General features: G+C 40.2%; 1 protein-coding gene and 1 long non-coding RNA gene across 2 annotated transcripts in view; one reads left to right on the top strand and one right to left on the bottom strand.

The window, feature by feature from the left end:
• The window catches only part of LOC121740035, a 21,743-nt gene extending 15,885 nt beyond the window's left edge, over window positions 1–5,858 (bottom strand). Inside the window, exons 1-2 of the long non-coding RNA XR_006037526.1 lie at window positions 5,745–5,858; window positions 2,551–2,557 (exon numbers count right to left, since the gene is read on the bottom strand). This is a non-coding gene — a long non-coding RNA (uncharacterized LOC121740035). The remainder of the gene's footprint in view (window positions 1–2,550; window positions 2,558–5,744) is intronic.
• The window catches only part of LOC121740032 (ATP-binding cassette sub-family C member 10), a 24,951-nt gene extending 10,248 nt beyond the window's left edge, over window positions 1–14,703 (top strand). The window contains exons 12-24 of the mRNA XM_042132727.1: window positions 2,553–2,666; window positions 3,046–3,225; window positions 3,486–3,664; window positions 4,444–4,977; window positions 5,591–5,723; window positions 6,138–6,213; window positions 8,523–8,620; window positions 8,853–9,059; window positions 9,487–9,614; window positions 9,962–10,053; window positions 11,581–11,772; window positions 12,206–12,437; window positions 13,033–14,703. Of these exons, the coding sequence (XP_041988661.1) occupies window positions 2,553–2,666; window positions 3,046–3,225; window positions 3,486–3,664; window positions 4,444–4,977; window positions 5,591–5,723; window positions 6,138–6,213; window positions 8,523–8,620; window positions 8,853–9,059; window positions 9,487–9,614; window positions 9,962–10,053; window positions 11,581–11,772; window positions 12,206–12,437; window positions 13,033–13,290 (2,423 nt within the window). The 3' untranslated portion in view covers window positions 13,291–14,703. The remainder of the gene's footprint in view (window positions 1–2,552; window positions 2,667–3,045; window positions 3,226–3,485; window positions 3,665–4,443; window positions 4,978–5,590; window positions 5,724–6,137; window positions 6,214–8,522; window positions 8,621–8,852; window positions 9,060–9,486; window positions 9,615–9,961; window positions 10,054–11,580; window positions 11,773–12,205; window positions 12,438–13,032) is intronic.

The following is a 14,703-nucleotide window of genomic DNA, read 5'->3' as shown; positions in this document are numbered from 1 at the left end:
TAAATAACCTACGCATTTCAAGGTCACGCTATCGTGCCGCCGTTACGTTAGCGAAAAATAATGTGCTGAAGAATGCCGCGAATAGACTGGATAAAGAGGGTCCCTGGTCCTCTTTATACCACGGGCTTAAACCCAGTAGTAGTAATGAGCCAAGCTTTTTCTCAAATATTAAAATTAACAACTCTTACACTTGTAGTTTAGAGGAAACGGCAAAGGCATATCTAAACGTTCTCATCCCAGACGACGAGCCCTCCTTGGATGATGAACACCAACGCGACATTAGGAGTAGAATGTTAGACCCCATTCATACACCGGTCTCAGATTTACGAACTTCGGAGGAGTTTATGAAAATAGTAAACCTTTTGCCTATAAAAAAATCTGCGGGCGAGGATAAAATATCGAATATTATGATAAAGCAAGCGTGTTTAGCGGCCAATTCATCGATTCTGTATGTTTACAACAGATGTATCGCAGAAGGTATATTTCCAAAAATTTGGCGTTCCGGTTGCAAAAAATTAATACCTAAAGCGGGAAACAAACCTCCTGACGACCCAAAATCTTACCGTCCGATAACGTTACTGCCTTGCTTAGGTAAATTACTAGAACGTCTCATCGTACCTCGCCTGCTTCCAGGTGGCCCTAAATTTCATAGCTATCAGTTCGGTTTCACCGCCGGGAAATCGACTGTTGACGCGGCGTTAGAAGTAAGAAAAATAGTTAACTTGTCGGAAACTAAATATGTGGTCGCCATTTCATTAGATATTTCCGGGGCCTTCGACCATGCTTGGTGGCCGATGGTGCTATTAAAACTAAAAAATCGAGGGTGTTACTGTAATATTTATTCCATAATACATTCTTACTTTTCTAACGGTCAAACTAAGCTTCGTCTAGGACATTGTACACACGCCAAAGATTTAACTTGCGGCTGCCCTCAAGGATCGGTAATTTCGCCTAAATTATGGAACATCGGATTCGACGATTTGTTAAGTCTTCCACTTCCACCGCTTTGTATACTAGTTGGTTACGCCGATGACGGGTTTCTTATCGTTCAAGCAAACTCGCGTTCCGAAATTGAGTCTAAAGCCAACAGTAGTCTTAATTTAATATCTGACTGGGGTAAGCGTAATCGTCTGAAATTCGCCGCGCAAAAAACTTACCAAATTCTTTTAAAAGGTTCCCTTATATCTTCCCTTAGCATCAAACTTGACAATATTAACGTTAAACGCAAACAGTCACTCTGTTATCTTGGTTTTTACTTAGAAAATAAATTTACATTTTTAGAACACATAATTCAAACCGATGAGAAAGCGAAACGCAACTTTTACTCCTTTACCAAAATATCGACGTCGACATGGGGCCTCTCATTCAAAACCTTGAAATTAATTTACACTGCTACTTACCTTGGCAGCATTTGCTACGGGGCCCCCGTGTGGGCCGACAGAGCAACTATCGGCGCGGCTCGTCGCAAGTTGCTACAAAGCCAACGTCTTGCTCTTATATTCTTGTGCAAAGCTTACAGAACCACAAGCACCGAAGCATTGCCCGTGCTAGCCGGAGTTTTACCCGTTGACCTTGAGATTCAGCGTCGTGCGACAATGTACTATCATAATAAAAACATTGACAACCCGTTTTTTTTTAAGCGCTCGGGATAAAATTAAAATAGCAAGATTGTTTGAACCTTTAGAAAACTCTTTGCAAAGCCTAATCTCCGAATGGCAGACGCGATGGGACTGTTCCACCAAAGGGCGATATCTTTATAATTTTTTCCCTAATATTCGTGAACGGCCACCCAAACATTGGATGGATATTGATCAATGCGTTTCTCAATTCCTGACCGGTCATGGAAATTTTAAGGCCAAACTCTACGGATTTAATCTAGTAGCATCACCCATGTGCGAGTGCTCGACCGAAGGCAACATGTTTGAACAAACAGCTCATCATGTTCTCTGGGAGTGCAGTCTCTGGCAGGACGAAAGAACTACAATGCTAAACAACCTACTCTGTACATCTGGTGTCGCATACTACAGTGATCTCGTGGGCAGCGCTAGGAACTTCCGTGCCTTCAAGCGTTTTTGTCACAATTACTACTGGCAACAGTCTAACACAATAAATTAATTTAGCTCTAGCGTAGTAGTCACTATTATTATTAACGTTTATTCCCGTGGTGCTTCCCCCTTCCAGTTCTTTGACTTTCGGTCACTGCAACTTTGTGCTGTCTCCCGCTTTATATGGGGAGGGAATCTGGAATTCTTCCTACTTCTCCTATTTTCTTCTGATTAATTTCGTTGCGGGTCCCAAGACAGCTTTAGCATGTCCCTCGGGCTCCCTGAGATCATATCAAAGGGTTTTCGTGGTTGGATACCGCTGTCGATCCTGGCGACACAGGAGATACAGATTGTGGGAATGTGTGGTGGGCCAAAGCCCGTTTTTAAATGTCTCTAATGTCTAATGTGAGCTATCATCAGGATATTTTTTACAATAAAAAAGTATAAATATGAGAAATACCAATTTTCCTATTTCTGTAATTTAATATAAAGATATATATCTGACAGAAGACCTGAACACGCTGGGATGGGGCGCGTGGGTGGGTGCCGGCGGCTGCACGCTGAGCGGCGGGCAGCGTGCGCGCGTCGCACTCGCACGCGCCGTATACGCCGACAAACAGGGTACGTCCACGTATTTATACTTACAGATCTTTTATTTATTTATCTAAGGAAAACTTACTATGTATGATAAGGAAAACGTACTACATGAACAACATCGATTAACATAGCACGATAAGGCCTATTAAAAGTTTTCACTAATAATGATTATATTATTACAGATGATATTAGATCTACTTATTAATTACTCTAATAAAGCATGGAAATATGAGTGGGGGGGTGAAATATCTTTGACTAATCTGGTGACTTTATTCATACATTACTTCAATGAAGGCATTTCGTTAAAATAATAATGATTATGATTATTAATGTTTTAAGGCCGACTTAATCTTACGATGAAAGGCCTATAAATAAAGAAAAAAAAAATGATTATGATATGCAGTGTACTTATTGGACGACGCGCTGGCGGGCGTGGACGCGCGTGTGGCGGAGCACGTACTGCGGCGCTGCGTGCTCGGCTTGCTGCGCCACACCGCGCGCGTACTCGTCGCGCACTCGCCCCGCCCCCTGGCGCGCGCACACCGCGTCGTGTTACTGCGGGACGGACGCGTGCAGGCTGTTGGTAAGTTGCTCCCAAGTTCTAAAACATTTTTTCTTATTGGAATACTCACATACGACAAAGCAGTCTCCAAAATCTAAAGGATTGGCCTTCAGTCACATCAAGTAGTTTGTTTGGCAAGTTATTATTAAAAATTTCAAATACTGCATTGGATTTAAGATTGAAATTGTTTAAACTGTCTGCAGAGGTTTATAATATCATATTTTGTTATGTATGAGTAGCAATTACTTCTATGAAAATTATAAAACGCGTACCAACCGCAGGTCCGCCGGAGGCAGTAATGAATGAGGTGGAGGAGTTTCTCACGAGTGAGGCGGAGTCAGTTGGGGAGGAACCGACCCCGCCCCCACCCCCGCCGCCGCAGGTCCCAGAGATGGCTGGCTCCGTCAACGCTGACGGTGACAACCTGGATACTGTCAGCCGACATAGTTTGGACAACGACGTGAGTGAAATTTGTGTTGTCACCTGCTTAGTTTGCACTTAGTTTGATAACCTCTACCGAGCATTATAGTTTGTGCGTTTTATGATGATATGCGTGACACATTATAATTGACAATAGTAGGGAAGTTACCTAACAAAAATTAATCGATAGTTTAAAAATATCGAATCACTTCGTAAAGGAATTACAATCGAAATTATCGATTTCGTACTGACATTTCAGTGGTGCCGGCGATTTAAGAGGGCCGCCCTTTTTTATCGATTTGATTTCGATTCAACAGAGTCAATCTCTATTGACATAAGTTCCGTTACGTGCATATGACATTTTTCAAATGTTTTCGTAACAATAATTTTATACTCCTATTTCACAGTTAATATTTATAATTTTTATTAATAAGTTAGCATTTAGCATCTTTTCATTTTTATTCATTTACAATTATAGGAAACATTTGTTTTTGTAGATGCAATATAATTTATTACATTTTGATTTTTTTTGTTTTCTTGTAAAAAAAACCCGTAGCAAGGAACGTGAAAACTGTCACCCATATCATCTTAGAACGCACAAACTATAGTTCAATTTTTGAATATTTTCAATAACTATTAGGCTGTTTCTACAACCACAAAAAGCACAAGACATAAACTGTCTTAAACGGGAATGCGATATAAATTATATTTAAAACTCGCTATTTGCGTTTGTTGTCCGAGTGCTAACTGCCATAGAGCAAATTACTTGAAACTTGAAAACACTTTTCTGTCAAATAAAATTATCATAACAATTTTCAGGAGAGTATGTCGGAAGGCACGATCGGCTGGTGGGTGCTGGCGTTGTATCTGCGTGCCGTAGGCGGCTTTATGTCCGTAGCCATATTCCTCTCCCTAGTCCTGATGCAGCTGTCGCAGAACTTCACCTTCCTCTGGCTCACGTTCTGGGTGAACAATAGACAGAAAAACTCCACGGGCGTAGACAATATTCACGACACTCCCATAGACAGTGTCCACGAAAACGCCACAATACTGGACCACGGATTCAACGCTGCCGACGCTCTAGTTCATACGGTCGTCAATGGAGTGCTGGATTTCTTCAGCGACAATAATTCTGTGCCCGTGCAGCCCATAAACAAGACCATAGACCAAACCATAGATACGAAACTGGGGCTCGAAGCGCCGGCATATTCAAACAACTACTATTTAGAGATGTATTTCGTGTTGGCTCTAGTCAATGTCCTGTTTACTATAATGAGGGCGTTCTTGTTCGCGTACGGCGGAGTAAAGGCGGCGGATAAAATACATAAGAAGCTACTCAGAGTTATTGTTAAGGTAAGGACATAATATTATACAGGGTGTCACAAAACTAAGTGATAATACTTTAGTTTAGGGTGTGTTTGTGTTCCTTGTAGAGAGTTCGTTTGTTTTTGTTTTGTGATTTGTATGGGCAAGCGATTCAGCGTCACGAGTTTTCTCATACAAAAGTAAAAAAAAAAGTTCTTTCAGCGCTGCTATTTTTACAGTGAACTCTACACACGGGACTCATATTATACACCCTAAAGTATTATCTTATATACAAAATTCTCGTGTCACAATGTTCGTTCCGCTCCACTCCTCCGAAACGGCTTGACCGATTCTCATGAAATTTTGTGAGCATATTGAGTAGGTCTGAGAATCGGCCAACATCTATTTTTCATACCAAAAATTATTTATAAGGCAAAACAACACTTGCCGGGACAGCTAGTAATTTATAACTTAGTTTTGTTACACCCTGTATAATTTATCCGCATCTAATATTACAATGTTTTATTGATAAGAGTGTATTACTTATAGTAATTTTGAATTTTTTGACACGTTTTTTCTTTCACTTACCTATGAGTAGAAAGATAAGTGGAGACAGGTCAGTGTATTCTGCAGCAGTATTTAAAAACAGTAAATTTGTCAGGCGGAAGTGAAGTTCTTCGACACGACGCCAACGGGTCGCATCCTGAACCGTTTCTCGTCGGACACGTACACGGTGGACGACAGCCTGCCCTTCATACTCAACATCTTCCTCGCGCAGACCTTCTCGCTGCTCGGTGAGTTTTTGCCATGGTAACTGAAACCAGAGTAGACTGAACTAAGGAGTACCTCGACTTCAAACAAACGGGCGTATCTACGCAAGTTGGGCGCGAGTACCACTTTCGCATTAGTACGGCGCGCGCCGCCGCGCCGATGTGATAACTATTCACATGCATACGGTTGCGGCACGGTCGCCGTGCCGTACAAAGTTGAAATGTATGAGCTACTTAGACAGCTTTCACATGGCGCGGCTTAGTAGCGCATACATTTTTACTCTCAAAAATCAAACGTATAAACGAGATCTCTCCTGAGTCGGCATACTTGTGAGTTCTGTTTACTCTGCTAAAACTTTGTACAATTTCTTCTTCAATTTGTGGAGAAATGTTATGATCGTTTGTAATTTATGTAAGTATATTGAAATGAATGTCCAGGCGCAGTGATATTGACCGTGTACGGCATACCGTGGCTGCTGGTGGGCGTGCTACCGATGGCTGTCATATACTACAGGTAACTAACTCTTTTTTTGAACGTTACGTTACATTGGGAATCCAGAGATAACTTTTATTTTTTTATTTTTATTTTCTTTATTTAGAACACATACAGTCATAATATAATAAAGCACTGTTACATATAAGACATATACAATAAAAAGACCTAAAGGTTCTTAACTTAAAATTAAATATTACAAAATATATTGGTTGAGCGTGTGTGAGGTGACGTGTATAATAATGTTACATATTATTAACATGGTTAAAATGTATAACGTTTGTATAGAACCCTAGCCCTACGACAAAGTCTTGGGATCAGAAAACTAGTTCTGCTAGGGTTCATGTTTGTGTGTATGTGTGTGTGTGTGTGTGTGTGTGTTTAACAAACATTGAAGGTGTAACAATTTACAGAAAAATTTACAGAAACTCATAACATATTATACACAAATAAGCAACATTATGTCATATGAACTGGTTTTACAATTTATTGTTAATTAGTACTTAATTAATTATTATAATATTTCGGTTTTAAGTATGTTTTTTATTTTATTAATAGCATTGCAAAAAGGGTCTATATGGTGTAAATTCTTATTGCAATAGTTGGGTACTCGCCTGAAGAAGCTGTGTTTCGCGTAGTTTGAGTGGGCATAATTTATATAAAATAAATTATGAGAACGTAAGAAGTGACCTGGAATGCTATATGTTATTTTCTCTAACAAGGTTTGTGAGTTGACATGATTTTTAATTATTTTGAAAAAGAAAATGCAGTCTAAATATATACGCCTGTCCTTAAGTTTAGTTAAATTAAGTTGTTTGGTGTTTGTTCTGTAGCAAATATTTTTAAGGAAGATATTTTGAATACGTTCTATACGGTCAATGTGAACTTGGTATTGAGGAGTCCATATTATACTGCCAAACTCGAGAATGCTTCTAACATAGGAATAATAAAGAGTTTTATATGTGCAGGCACGTTTGAAAGGCTTGCCGACACGGAGTATCATGCCTAACATTTTGTATGCACGGTTACATATATTATCGATGTGAACATTGAACGTTAATTTAGTGTCCAGGGTTACTCCCAAGTCCCTTATTGAATTTACTCGGGTTATTTGTGTTCCAGCTATGTTATAATTAAAAGTAATAGGATTATTTTTACGAGAAAAACTGATTACATAGCATTTATTTAAGTTTAGATATAACTCATTTCGGGTGCAGTAATTTAAGAAGCTTTGTAGGTCTAACTGTAGAGAATGACAATCATCTATGTTTGAAACTGCCTTATATATTTTAGTATCATCAGCGTAAATTATGTGTTCACTGTAATTAAAAATAGTGTCAATATCGTTTAAAAAGAAAATGAAAAGTAAGGGACCTAGGTGCGAGCCCTGTGGCACTCCGGATGGTATAGGGAGGAAAGTCGACGTATAACCCTTTATAGCGACTGCTTGGCTTCGGTTATTTAAGTATGATTTTATCCACCTTAATAAATCCCCATGTATACCCAACCTTTGAAGCTTAGAAATTAATAATTTATGATTGATTTTATCAAAACATTTGGAGAAATCAGTGTAAACTGCGTCTACCTGCCGTCCCTGGGAAATATTATTAATAATGAAATCAGTAAAAGTAAGTAAATTTGAGTCTACACTACGACCTTGGAAAAAACCGTGTTGCCTGTCAGATATAACATTATAAAAGGTAGCAGTTATTTTTCTTGTAACTAATTTTTCAAATATTTTTGCAAAAATATTCAGTTTACTAATAGGTCTATAGTTGGTAATCAATTGACTGTTGCCGGACTTAAATATGGGGGTGATCAAAGCAGTTTTCCAGATTTGAGGAAAATGTCCTTCGGCAAGTGAATTTGTGAAAATAATTTGGAGAGGCAACGCTAGCTCTTTACAACAATTTTTAACAAAAAGTGGGTGAATGAGGTCAGTCCCACTACCCTTCTTTGAGTTTAATGTTTGCAAGAGAAGCCGCACCTCTTCCACAGATATATCGACCGAAGAGAGGTCAAAGGACGTATTTGTTGAGCTAGGGGTCGAGGAAATTGTATTTATATCATTAGCTACAGAGAACACAGAATGAAAATAGTTATTAAAGGTGTTACATATAGATTCACCGTCATTTATTAAGGTTCCATTATACGACATTTGTTCAGGTATGCTATTTACTGGAAATTTGGATTTCATAATAAAAATTTGGATAACATTCAGTTTTTGCGTAAACTTTTTTCGGAAAAAAAAAACATTAGGGATGGACTAACTTTACCACTTTATGACCTATGTTAATACTCTTTTCATTGTATCTGTTGTGTTTTTGTAGAGTGCAGCGCCTGTACCGCGTGACGTCACGGCAGCTCAAGCGGCTGCAGAGTGTCGCGCTGTCGCCCGTATACGCCCACTTCAACGATACGCTCGAAGGTAAACTTAATACCTTAGAAGATACCATGATTCCACACTCTTGCTGAAGACACTTGTACGTACTGACTCGACTTGGCCTGCACACCTTTTCCGTCGTGTGTATGTAAATTATGTGCTTAGTGCTTATGACATTTATATTTATTTTATTGTAATTATGTAGATATATCATTTTTAATTTTTTGACGTTGTCTTGTCTTACATCGTGTTTGACCAATCAATGATTCGTGTGTAGGTCTAGCGACGATCCGCGGTTTAGGCGCGCAGGACACGTGGGCGTGTCGCGGCGAGGAGGGCGTGGCGCGGTGGCAGCGCGCGGCGCTGTGCGGCGCGGCGGCGGCGCAGTGGCTCGCGCTGCGGCTGCAGGCGCCCGCCGCGCTCGCGTTAGCTGCCGCTGCTGCGCTCGCGGCGCTGCAACGCGCCACGCACGCTGCCGATCCCGGTATGAAAACATACTTAGGGCTCCCGCACAAAACTGAATCGTAATCGCATCACGTAATATAATTTTTAATATGCGTTTTGTCGCAGATATTTGCGATGCGATGCGAATTCGCAGTTATGTATAGGAGCCCTAATATAAATGCGAAAGTGTGTCTGACTGTCTTTCTGTTGTCTCTTCACGCTTAATCTAGGTAAACCGATTTTGGTGAAATTCGGTATTGGCATAATAGACGGTTCCCCTGTGGGAAGTTTCCATTCCATTTAAAAAGAGATACCATGTATTGTCAGAGTTGTCAGGATATTTTGCTCGTTTTTTTGTAAATAAAGGTAATTTTTAGTCGTGCATACTTCATCATCATTCCATTTATAATATTGTTGTCTGATGTTAATTTTTAATTCTTATTTATTTTTGTTTTATACGAATACAGGTCTGGTTGGTCTGGCGATATCGTACGCGTTGTCGTTGACTTCGGCGCTGGGCAACGTGCTCAACTCGTTCACCGAGACCGAGCGGGAGATGATCGCCGTCGAGCGAGTCGGCGAGTACATCACACAGGTATAACTTTTGCAAAAGCAATAGTGCGATTCAGGATAGAGGCGCTCAATTTGATGTGGCCTGGCAGTGAATAAAAGCAATAATTTGGAAATAAAAAAAAAATAAAAAATCTGAATAAAGTATAATTGCTAAATAGTAATTAAGTACATAAAATTATAATTATTTGCAAATAGAAAAATTTGCCTATCTTCGTTGTTAAAATACTACTTTATATGTGTATAAAGATAATATACAAAGTTTTATCCTTGTCTGCTAAGCCATTGTTCTTACGTATCACACAAGAATAAAACATCATGACAACTAAAGTTTCATAGAATAATAACTAAATATTGCTTGATGTGTTACAGGTGGAGTGTGAGAGCGTGGACGGGGAGTGGCCGCCGTACGGGTGGCCTGCGCACGGCGTGGTTAGCTTCGATGACGTCGTGCTACGATACAAGTAAGCTAAAACTTTGTATCTATGGATTAGGGAAAAAATTAAGGCCAAAAAGTTGTAACGACACTTTTTGCCACAGATATAGCTCCGCATGTGTATGTACTTCGCGGGACATGCGGTATCTATCTTGATCTATGTCTGTGCTTTTTGCTATAGTTGTAAGCCATGCGGTAGCGCGTGTTTGTCTCTCTTTTTTTTTGTTGAGTATACAGGTTTTTTTACTATCAGAGAAGTTGATTCCTATGCAAATCGGGGACCTAAGTAGTTTGGTCGCGTTACGTCAAACCCAGCTGACAGATCACAATTAACATTGAATTGACATATTCAACCAAATAACGTTGGTCTGTCAATTGCATAGGAATCAACTTCCTCGATGGTACATAAGAAATAACTCCGGGTGTCCCTTGACACCTTATATGCCTCTAGCTCGTCACGCCATCTTTTTCTAGGCCGGCCACGGCGACGCCACAATAGACATAACTACCAGTATTTCGACTGCAAAGAAACGGACAGGTTTCAATATCTGCCAAATTCGTCGGGTTTCACTAGGATTATGAACGTATTGTGCCTCGCGCTGCGGATATAATTTATTTTTAAATATTTAAAATAAAGATTTCAAAATTGAATTCTGACAATTTTAATCGCATGTGCCAAAACACAAACAACAATACGACCAAAGAGGAACACGTCCAGCGAATATGTCATATTTTTAAATTTGTAGGTAACAGTTAACAGCCCTAGCGACGATTTTCGTCATAATACTGTTACGGTACATGGTATACGGACACGTGGTGCGCAAGTACATACTCGAACCTTCTAGAAAGGTCCAATGTTTGTTTACGTGTTTACCCTTTATTTGTAAGCGTGTTTGAATTTAGACCTTATGACTGAGTCCATAAGGTCTAAATTAAATTCAACTTACTGCACTTATCGCAAGGACGGCAGTTTTATTGTGGTACATGTCCGAGCCTCCTAGAAATTTCCCACGGTTGTTTACTTGTTTACGTGAATCGGGAAATTTCTGGAATTCGTCTCGCCATATAAAAAGAGCCGCAGGCAGGCCCGGCAAGTTAGTTCGGTTCGAGCGATCATCAAGGCGATTTCGGAGTGAACACAAGTGATCAATAGTGAGTGAACCAGTGAAACCTACGAATTGGCTACGACCTAGGACAGTGATAGTGCTTAGTGATTGGACCTAGTGATTAGTGTTTGGACTTAGTGCTAAGTGTTGTGACCTAGTGTTTAGTGCAGTGTTAATAAAGTCTTCAAGAGAGTCACCAGGTCTTTCTCTCCAAATCCTCGAACCCTAGTACGTAACAATACGTCAAATTTAAAAATTTCAACATCAGTTCTTAGTCGGCATACTCTATCATTCTGTCTACTCTGGCGACGCGGCGGCGTCCATCTCTGGGTGCCATAAAATATAAGTAATTCATTTCGTGCTTTCTATCACGTATTTTACATACATGGTCAAAATAAGTACACTAACGATTGATTAATGTGAGTACTAATAGTTATTATCATTCGTAGTAGTCGCGGCGAGCCCGCGCTGCGCGGCGTGTCGTTCACGACGCACGCGGGCGAGCGGCTGGGTGTGGTGGGACGCACGGGCGCGGGCAAGAGCTCGCTGCTGCGCGCCCTCGCCCGCCTCACCCCGCCCGCCGCCGGCCGCGTCATTGTGGACGGAGTTGATGTAGCCACGCTGCACCTGCACGCACTCCGGTACGTACACGCGTCTATAGCGTACACAAACGCACACAATCCTTGCGGGACAATTTGTATAACTACCCCCTTACTAATAAACTTTGTATAAGCTTTGAATAGTTATAACTTATACAGTGTTTTGTTCTTGTCACACAAGTGACATTTTTTATTGGATTGAAGAAGACAAAACACTGTATAACTATTCAAAGCTTATACAACGTTTATTAGTAAGGGGGTTAGTATATTACAGCTATAATAGCTGGCTGTAAAGTATTATACTTACAAGTTCAATTAACGTTTTAGTGATTTACTTTGTTTTTTATGATAAGATTTTTTCTTTCAATGTTCTGCTGTAAGATTTTCTTGATTCTAAAAATTAAATAAATGATATGTATATATCTTTAATTGGGTGTTGTTTTTGAATTAATTGTTAAACTTTTATTTGTTCCAGATCTCGCATCGGCGTGATACCGCAGGACCCGTTCATATTCTCGGGTAGCGTGCGCGAGAACGTGGATCCGCTGCGCCAGTACTCGGAGGCGGAGCTATGGCGGGCGTTGGAGGCGTGCGGCGCGGCCGGCGCGGTGCGGGCGGCGGGGGGACTCGACGCGCCCGCCCCGCCCCTGTCGAGGGGACACCATCAGTTGCTGTGTCTGACGCGTGCGCTGTTGCAACGACCTAAGGTATTAATTCAGCTAATAGGAGTTGCCCTTGCTTGTCTCACGTAGCTTATGCGCCTCAATCTGTGATCTGGAATGATTGATGGCCTATGTAGTTGTTATTGTTTCCTAATATCAAATGTATTTTATACAATTTTCTTTACATAACTTATTAACAAATACGTAGCTGTCAAATATTAAAGCTTAACACACAGTGACTCTTAAAAATTTGTATTTTTTTTACTAGACTATACACTAATTATACGCGTTTGAGTCACATGTAGTTTGTCAAAAAAGTGAAGAAATTAAAAAGTGGCAACATCGTAGTGTCATCCCTTTTTTATTAGATTGGTTTGAAAGGGATGACACTACGATGTTGCCACTTTTTAATTTCTTCACTTTTTTGACAGACTACCTATGCTCCCGTTTTATTGTTTGACAGACGATTTTTTAACAAAGTACCGTCGAAGAAAGTGAGTCGTAGGCAGTTGACGGGCCTACGTTGATTGGTAGGATTGTGACTCTGATCTGTCGGATGAGTTTGACATATTGTGACCAAACTACGTAGGTCCGCCATCTGCCTAGGAATCAACTTCTCTGATAGTACATCGCGTTCCAGATCCTGCTAGTAGACGAGGCGACGGCGGCAGTAGACGCGGAGACGGAGCGCGCGGTGCTGGCGTGCGCGCGCGGCGCGTTCGCGGGCTGCACCGTGCTGTGGGTGGCGCACCGGCCCGCCGCCGCGCTAGACTGCGCGCGCGTGCTCGTGCTCGCCGCCGGCCGCGTGCTCGCGCTCGCTGCCCCCGACGCCGCACTCGCCGACCCCACACATCCCCTCACGCGCTTGCTCCACCCCGAGAGGGAGGCTGACGCGTGAGCTGCGGGTAACTGAAACGAGACTCGCTTACAGAACGACTAGGCTAGATATTTTATTGTGTAGGCTACCCTCGCGTCACACAAAGGTGAGACTCGCTAGTTATAGTGTAGGCTGACTTGTGATAAGTGACCACGCGTAACTCACAGAACGAGATTATATAATACTATTGTGTAGGCTGCTTTCTAATAGGTGACCACGACTTCATTTGATCTGTGGATTTACCACGTGATCCACTGATCACACTTGACCATGCGATGTAGAAAATCAGACTCGCTATCCGCACAATTAACATTCTTTATCACAACTCGTTGCTACTGTGACTTGTGATCTTTTTTGACCACGACTGAACCCAAATGATCACATCTGACTCAGTAAGGACTACGCGTGACCGCACATGGCTCATCAGCCTCTATAACTTTTAAACGTTGGCTATGAATATAACAAATAACTTGTATGGTCTCAATGTCCCGGAATACAGAGTACCTTATTGTCTACCTTAGTAATTAGACTTGCCAGTTTTTTTTATCATTTTCGGAAAAACTTACGACCAAAACCTACATAGCTATAACGTATAAAGCTATAGTATAACGTGTTTTATGCATTATATTTACTTCATGCCTGAACTCTGAAAATTTTACTTTTAAAACAAAGTTTTTATTGACGCAGGTCACTACTAGCTTTTATTAAATTGAAACCCAAATATAAAATTTTGAGGAACCGGACATGAGTCATTAGATAAATATTAAATATAGTATTTGAATTGTAAGATTTCATATTTAATACGATTGAATGTTTGTAAAAGAATGCCAAAGTCAATTAATTTAGTATTGATGAGATGTTGTTTATAGTGTATGTTTGTAAGTTTTTAAATTTAATTTGTAAGGGCCCACATCAGGAAAACTACTAGTATAGATCGCACACAACTTTAAAGTTACTGGTAATATCAATCAACGTGTCACCGTCTGATAGCGATCCAAATAAAACATTGTGCCTTACTTTTCTGGTTTTACCGAGCGATCTAAAAGTTGTGCGCGTCTGTTGCTACGTGTCCCTTAAGACTGATTGTTGTGTATGAGAATATTTATAATCAATTCATTCTATTAAATATGTTTAAGCAAGTTTTGTGTAAATGATAACTTGATATTAATGTAAAAAAATAATTAACAATAAAATATTATATTTGTGTACGAAGCAATAATATTAGATTTGATAATTTGACTTTAAATAGAATATGATAATGTTTTTACATTCGTCTCTGAAATAGTAAGCTCAAATGGACTATAACAGTATTTTTGTTTTGCTTTTTAGTTACCATTGTAAGAAACATCTGTTAATAATTACTAATAGTTAACATTCCATACCTACAATTTGTTAACAATAGTGATTTAAATATTAAATACATTTTTATTATTT

This window comes from Aricia agestis, chromosome 2, assembly GCF_905147365.1.
Source record: "Aricia agestis chromosome 2, ilAriAges1.1, whole genome shotgun sequence".
NCBI classification, from domain to species: Eukaryota; Metazoa; Arthropoda; class Insecta; order Lepidoptera; family Lycaenidae; genus Aricia; species Aricia agestis.
This window is presented reverse-complemented; position numbering and strand designations above follow the sequence as displayed.